The sequence below is a fragment of the Lactuca sativa genome, chromosome 2, assembly GCF_002870075.4.
Source record: "Lactuca sativa cultivar Salinas chromosome 2, Lsat_Salinas_v11, whole genome shotgun sequence".
Lineage (NCBI taxonomy): Eukaryota > Viridiplantae > Streptophyta > Magnoliopsida > Asterales > Asteraceae > Lactuca > Lactuca sativa.
Genome location: NC_056624.2, coordinates 129,548,457 through 129,556,172, shown reverse-complemented (window position 1 = coordinate 129,556,172; position 7,716 = coordinate 129,548,457). Strand labels below are relative to the sequence as shown.

The 7,716-nt window shown below is 34.1% G+C and overlaps 1 protein-coding gene across 1 annotated transcript; it reads right to left on the bottom strand.

Moving 5' to 3' along the window:
- Nucleotides 1-1,796: 1,796 nt before the first annotated feature.
- On the bottom strand, nt 1,797-3,761 carry LOC111898651 (beta-amyrin 28-monooxygenase). Its single transcript, XM_023894550.2, has 4 exons — nt 3,147-3,761; nt 2,614-3,069; nt 2,339-2,526; nt 1,797-2,241 (listed from the first exon to the last, which is right to left on the bottom strand). Exons 1-4 carry the CDS (start codon nt 3,643-3,645, stop codon nt 1,942-1,944), a joined length of 1,443 nt encoding a protein of 480 aa, XP_023750318.1. The 5' UTR covers nt 3,646-3,761; the 3' UTR covers nt 1,797-1,941.
- Nucleotides 3,762-7,716: the final 3,955 nt, after the last annotated feature.

Genomic DNA, 7,716 nt, shown 5'->3' with positions numbered 1-7,716 from the left:
CCTATCTAACTAGTATAAGTGTGTTCTAGCAGTACATATATCTTACCATAAAAAAGATATACAATATCACATATGGTATAATGAGAAGGCTCACCTAAGTCGTAGAACCATAGAAGTACAAAACTGGTTAAAATTCTTATAGTTGGACCCATTGTCAAAACTGGTTAAAATTCAAAACGACAACGGTAAAAAAAATCAACAGTAAGCAACACCATTGCATGGCAAGTCATTGATCGTGTCATGGTCAAGTCCAGACAAAAAGAGACATGTTGCAGCACACCACCACGTCATTGGCCTTCCTTGGCCATGTTGTAGTTGTCAAATTATATTTTCTTCACTAAGACCTTAATCCTTATCAAGGCTGATAAGTTCAAATCAGGCTCTTCCCAATTACTTAATGGATAAAGTCTCCAACTTTATTTGATCAGAAATCACTAAAATGCAAAATCTTAAACCCTAAGTCAATTAAGCTCTTTAAAGGCCATGCCTATGTGCATGGATTCAAGAAAAAACAAGCATGGTCCTTTTTCTCACTAAAAAAAGTCCAATAACCATAAAAGAGCCGTATCAAGCTTTGGAGTTCCTAAACTCCAAGCGCATCTATAAAAGGGACTAAAACCATCCATAATGAGGACAAACTCATATCTAGAAGAACAAAGATCAATGTCTGAAATTTATACCTCAAAATGACTAAGAATTATGAAGTAGATGACGGATTTAAGCTAGCTCCTTGCTTCCTTGCACCAAAATTGAATCCCTTATTTATCTAGCTTCACCGAATCTAAAAGAACAAGCTCAAAACTAAGCAAACATGCTCATGACCATGTATGGAGGCTAGGTTTTGAAGTTGTGACAATGGATGTTGAAGAGAATGACCTAAACTTGAAGTTAATGCCTTTAAATATGGGATAAAACCAAAACTTCATGGGCTTGGGATGCAATGTTCACCACGTCATGGTCATCAACCAGACGTGTTTTGTATTTAAGTGATGTGGACACAACGTGGTTAACACCCTACCCCGTTAGTTGTGCGATGGTCGTGAAAGGAATCATTGGAGTGGGTGTTAGATCATAATTGTGATGAAGAGCAATGATGATTGAGGCGGGGGAGAAGAGGCAAAGGTGGTGGTTACCAACGTTAGGGTTTCAAGAGAAATAGGAGAAATGGTCGTAGAGAAAGTGTCCTAAAGGGGCGTTTGAATGGTGGGGAGGTAGTGATGAGGGAAAACTAAGAGACATTTTGGGAAAAGAGAATGACACACAAGAGAATTTGTCTTTTGGTTTATCATGTTTCATTAGGATGTCATGGATATTCATTTGTATTTTGTACCTACAATTTTTAATTTTAAGATTATGCTTAAATATTTGTACATATTAGATCGTCTAATTTCCCGCCGAAAATCCATAATATTCTACCCTTTGATTACCCGGTATATCCCGCACCATGCCTTTTCTACACACGATCAAAGGAGAGAGAGAATGTGAGATAAGGAAAAACAATATAGACAAGAGACCGATAGAATGGAAGAAATCGAGAGGGACAGGGTGAGGTAAACGCACAGGGGATTAGAAGTTAGATTCAAAAGACGCAATTACGATACAGACCTTACAAAATTCTCCATCCAATCCCACCTTCAGATTTCATGCTAAGCCCTAAAAATTAGAAATTAGTTTCAGTTTCACAAATCATACATGGACACACACCTACGCGCGTTTGGAACGATGTTCACACGTAGGTTGGCTTGCCAACTCAGCTCCTACGCGTGGAAATGTACTCCATACCACAAAGCCTAACTTCAAGTAATTATTGATTTAGAAAGAGGTTTAATGATACATTTGATGTACTTCCATCTAGCGGTAAAAAATAAAACAGTTGTAACCATTGCTTATAACTTTACAATTTGTAACACGTAAAATTTTAAGTTTACAACATACATACATTCATGCTTGATGAGGATGGAGACGAATAGGAAGCCCCTTTATTGGTGTAGCCATGGGATCATATTCGATTTTCTCATTGGGCACTAAGAAGTCCCAGTTGAAATTGGTGACGATGTTGTGAAGAAACACAAGAATTTCCACTCGTGCAAATTCTTTCCCTACACACATCCTAGGACCCCCTCCAAACGGAACATATGTGAATGGAGTGGGTCCTACACCTTCAAACCTCGACGGATCAAAGTGTGTCACGTCTTGAAAGTTTGACTCGTCTCTATGTGTCGTTACAGCACTCCAATATAGCTGAAGATGCAACATATTAATACATATATCAGTTTATCACCTTCCATTCTTTGGGAATAAAATGAGTCAATTAAGGTTGTACTTAAAAGTCTATTACCTTCCATCCTTTAGGAATGGTATAACCTGCGTACTCAAAATCCACTAGGGCCTCTCTAAAGGATCCACCAACGGGAGGAGTTATTCTCATGACTTCAGAAGCAACATTCCAAGAGTATCTCATCTTCTGTATGTCTTCCCACCTCAACATTTCACCCGCTACTTTTCCCTTTGAAATCTCCATTTGCTCTACAAGCAATGCCATTTTCGTATGTAGTTATATATACACATAATCATAATGGAAGCAAAAAGCGATAAGAGAAGACAACTGATCACCTTTCAACACCTTGTCATAAACATCAGGGTATTCACCAAGACTCTTCATGATCAACGTGATAGATATAGCGGAGGTGTCATGTCCAGCAAATAGTAGTAACAAGATATTGTTTACAATCTCCATCTCAGTTAAAAACCTGCCATTTTCATCACAAGATGTAAGAAAATGTGACAGGAGATCTTGTGATGACGACGCCTTTCCTTCTTTCAATGCCACCCTTCTCTCTTTGATAATCGCCATAAGTTCTTTCCTAATAGCTTCTGCTAACTTCTTCGACCTATAAAATCGTGTGCCTGGGAAGTTCAATGGTAACGCTCCGACGCCTTTCAAGAACACGTAGAACAAGGAACCGAGTTTTTCAATGTGGTTTGGCTCTTCAAGGCTCAGAAATAAACGACATGCGAGCTCAAAAGCGAATAACTTAACAGTTTTGTATACGTTCACCTCCTCCTTACCTTCATCGGAAAAAACGAAAAACAACAACCCATTAACAATACTTGTGCGATTCAATGAGTAGAAGTTATTTTATTACCTCGCCAGTGAACTTGGATATGGCGACGGGTGACGATGTCCATGGTGGCAGCATAATGACTAGCGAAAGCATCAGGACCAAGATACGATAACATAATCTTCCTCATCCACTTTGCTTCATCGCCACGAATCGTAATCAAGCATCTGCCGAAAAGCTTCGTCACCGGCGACGGCCACCACAAGGCCACCAGCTTGTTCTCGTTTCCGAAAAGGAATTTGTTGCCGGCAGGACCACACAACACCGCGATACTGTCACCGAGCAACGACGTCTTGAATACTAAAGGACTGCGGTGTTTCTTGATCCGCTCTCGAACGAATCTCTCCGGAGTTCCGTTTAAAGCTGCACGGAGAAGTGATAGAGTTTCTCCGATAAACGGCCATCCGAAACTTCCTGGTGGAAGATTGATATTGTTGCTTCCAGATTTCCGGTTCCAGTAAACAATCGACAAAACGTATGGAACAATGAGAAGGAGGAGAATCAGTGCTAGAGCTTGAATCATGATTCGTTTGTGCGACTTCGAAAAACGCCAAGTGAACGTTGACAAGTTAACATGTCTATATATAATTGATATAAAAAATAAATTCTACAATAATGTTCTCGGTTACCAATTAAATAAAGCAGCTTTATAAAAAAAAAAAAAATCATATTCAACTGACCGTACGCATGTTATTTAATTGGTTAGCATTTTTCTTAACCGGCCGATATTATTAAAAAGTAATAACCTTCACATGAAAAGGCAAGGCAAAAAAGAGTATAAGGAAGAAATTACAAAAATATGAAAGGTGATGTTAGATATAAAAATTCAACCTATAAAAAATTATTTATAACTAATTTTTTCGGAAAACATTACAATTTTAACCAATAAAAATATTTCAAATTTTAATTAGAATGTCTATATGATAAAATATGGTGTCTTTTTAGCCAACTAAAAACACCAAACCCCTAATTACAATTTTTCAAAAATACCCTTATAATTGATCCACACAAGAAACTCCCTAGAGTGTTATCCGCCTAAGCCAAGGAGGAGATCCAAACTTTGTAGAAGATTTTGTTATTCCTAGCTTTACAACCACTCCATAAGAAATCATAGATGATTGCAAATATTATTTGTAGTTTTTTTTGGCATCAACCCGAGTATGCAGCAAAAAGAACCACACTACAAACAAAATGACATTTAGTATCATACATTTTTAATGGTATATTTTTTATGCCACTATATTATGTTTTTAGTGGCACATTTTATATGTCATTATAAAATTAATACATTTAATGATATTTAATAATTGATGTCACTATTATTATTATTATTATTATTATTATTATTATTATTATTATTATCATCAGCATATAAAATTAGAATGCCACTAAAAACTCTTTATTTTGTGTCATATATTTTTTATATTCCACTTAAGTTTTATGATATATTTTACCAATTTGTTTTTGTGCCACTGAAAAAAATATTGAATTCCCGTATCACACTTCACAACTTCTTTATACCATCAACCGACCATCGAAACATAAGTCGTATGTTATCTCTTTGCATCACGACATCATGTATGATTCCAATTTTCAACTCACATTCCTCACCTTATCCGTCGGTTACAACCTAACGTCCTCCACTCGAAGCATTTCTTCTCAAACCCTAACTTTCAAGTCTACACTCAATCCACTATACATGGTCGTATTTTTATGGAAGTTGTCAATTAAGTCTGATCAGAGTAGATTGATTTAGTTTATCACCTAATTTGTGAAATCTATACCAAAGCTCCTTAGTTTCTTTTGCAATTCATTCTAATATTGTTGATTTTGAGAGTTTTTAACAAATCTCGACACGGTTCTACTATTCTGGTGAGTTTTTCTCCTCTGTTCATAACATAAACCATTGATTTTGCATTATCTCTTTTGTATTGAGAAGTTTCTCTTGGATATTAAAGTTCGTTGTTAAACTTATATGTTATCTTAATTATGCTCAACCCTCTCACAATCATTCGCTTAATTAACATTTTTCTCATCAATGATTATGTATATATTGACTTGCATATTTGAAAGATACCTTAAATCAATAAGTTTGATCATGCAACTCTGAATGTTTTTTTTGCAGGGAGAACATCACGTTTTCTAATCCATTTTTCTATTTGATCATACAAAGGTATTAATATTTTCCCTAATTTTCATCTTTGATTTATACTCCAGATCTTTAATTCCTTTACATAGCGGTTGATTAAAGCTGAAGGTTCAAGAAAAAATGGAGAAATTATGGAGGAAGGGTAATTTGGTGTTTTTCTACTTTTCAATTAAACACCCTAACTATTTGATATAATGTCTAATGAAGGTTTTAACTTCTTTTATATGTTTTAAGTTACCTCTCAAATTTCATAAGACAATCAACATGTTGTTTACAATTATGGAGTATTTTAAACTCTAATCTTGTTTGTATGTAATCTTCTTTGTATTAATTAGGCCAAATACCATGTTGCAAGAGTCTATTTCCTAATTAATTTCAATTCGAAAGCATCTAGTTACATTTGTTCTGGTGGAAGTGGCCAAATTGTAAGAATATGGAATTTATAGAAGGTGTATAAAGTAGTTACAAGGTCATACAGACACAATAACATATGTGATACAATTTCAAATATGAACGTGTAGCTTCCATTAGTCTTAGTAGTGATCTTACAATTCACAACCTTGCATCAGGAACTAGGGCTATTGAACTAAAGGATCCTAATGGGTAGGTGTGTCTTCTTCTCCAACTTTATGGCTATCAGAAAACCATTAAGAATCTTAGTTCTTCTTAGTCTTTATAATTCATGTACCTTCATATTTCTGATTGTGCTAGAAGTTTGTTTGATGGTTCAAGCTCTCAGATCTTATGGGGTACTTGATTATCAATAGATTAACAACCCCCTTTCAGTGACACTGAAAATGATGAATCTGTTTATTTGTGGGATACAATTATTGGAACCCAAAGCTTTCTTGGTTAAAGTAGCATTCTACACCAACTATTGGTGTTAGTTTTTCACCCTCCGATGACAAAATCTATCTTTTAACTTTTAACTTTTAGCTTTCGTTTAATCATCTTTTTTTGAACAATTATTTTGTTTTTTCATTTATATGTTTGATTTATGACAGATGATTGCTACTGTGGGACTAGATAAAAAAAAAGTTATACAAAGATCTTTTTGCATACCCTATAAAGCACCATTTTCTTCATTGGCCTTCTGTGATGATGGACACACTTTAGCAGCTGGAACAACTATTGGACATTTAAGGTTTTATAATTTTTGTACAAAGCCTCAATATTTTATTTTTCTTCACGTCTATGCAAATCTGATGTAAATCCACATTCATAAATCTATTATTCTTGTTTATTTATGTTTTACATGATATTTACAGGTTGTAACAAGTTTATGTTAGCAAAGATCAAACACCAATATATTTGAATCAGAAAACTTTTCCTATATGGTTAAAGCTTATGTTATTTTTGGTTCTTATTACAGGATGTAGTTACAAGAAGCATATATAAAACAATTCATTTCTCTTCACACCTCAATACCAATATGTTAATCAAGTATATTTCTTCTTATAAATATTTATATCCACTTGATATTGTTGTATTGTTGCTTCAATTGATATTTGTTTTGTGATTATAGCGAGTTTAATTAATCAGATATAGATTTTTTGTTGTGAAAATCAATTTAAAATTTGAATTTAGGCTTCTGATTTGGAATTCATGGCTCCAAAATCATAGTCGTAATCTCACCATCCTAATCTCACCATCCTGAAATAAATGAAATATTTTCTCGAAATATAAAACTTAAGGGCATTATTTATCAATATGATACGTAGGTTCGCCAAAATTGCTACTATATAAACTTTATTATTATCAAAAATTTACAAATTAAGTTGAATTTAGTATCAAATTCATGCAACTTGTTTATGTTTCTTACGGTTACACCACAATGTGTTTATTTCGTTTGTATTTGTACTCTCTAATAGATCCTCAGAGACTAGCTAGTTTGTCATCACGTCTATCTGTCTGGATAAAGTGATGTATACATATAGTCTGTATGCCTATTTCTTATTTGTCCAGATTAAGTCCTTAACTCATTAAGACAAGTTTGATGCATTTGAAGGTGGTAGAAGAAAGAACATATCATAAGAGAGTACCTGCTATTTTACATCAGATTGAAGCAGAGGTTTATACGTTTTTACAAATTATAGATTCATATCTGTTACTTAATTGTGGTTCTTCTAAAGTTTTTCGCCCCTATTCTTCCAAGTTAAAAGCTTATTGTAATGTTGGTTCCAAAAATAGTCATTTTACATGGAATAAGGACAAAAAAAATGTTACAAAAGCCTCAGGTAAGGACCAAAATTTTAAAAACAAATTGTTAGGACCAAAAATGTAATTTACTATCCATATTATTATTGTGTCTTACCTCAATCCTTATAGGATTTTGCATATTGTCATTTTTTTTAACTCTTGACAAATAAATGTGTCTTGGTTTTTCATGAGAATTTATTTTAACATTTATGTAAAATGTTTATCAGGAGATTGAAAAAATGCAAG

What these genes read in the sequence shown, in the direction of transcription:
- LOC111898651 (XM_023894550.2), bottom strand. Translation starts at nt 3,645, where the DNA reads ATGATTCAAGCTCTAGCACTGATTCTCCTCCTTCTCATTGTTCCATAC. An exon ending in TTATGACAAGGTGTTGAAAG is followed by an intron (nt 2,527 to 2,613) that starts GTGATCAGTTGT and finishes CATTGCTTGTAG; the next exon opens with AGCAAATGGAGATTTCAAAG. An exon ending in CCATTCCTAAAGGATGGAAG is followed by an intron (nt 2,242 to 2,338) that starts GTAATAGACTTT and finishes TTGCATCTTCAG; the next exon opens with CTATATTGGAGTGCTGTAAC.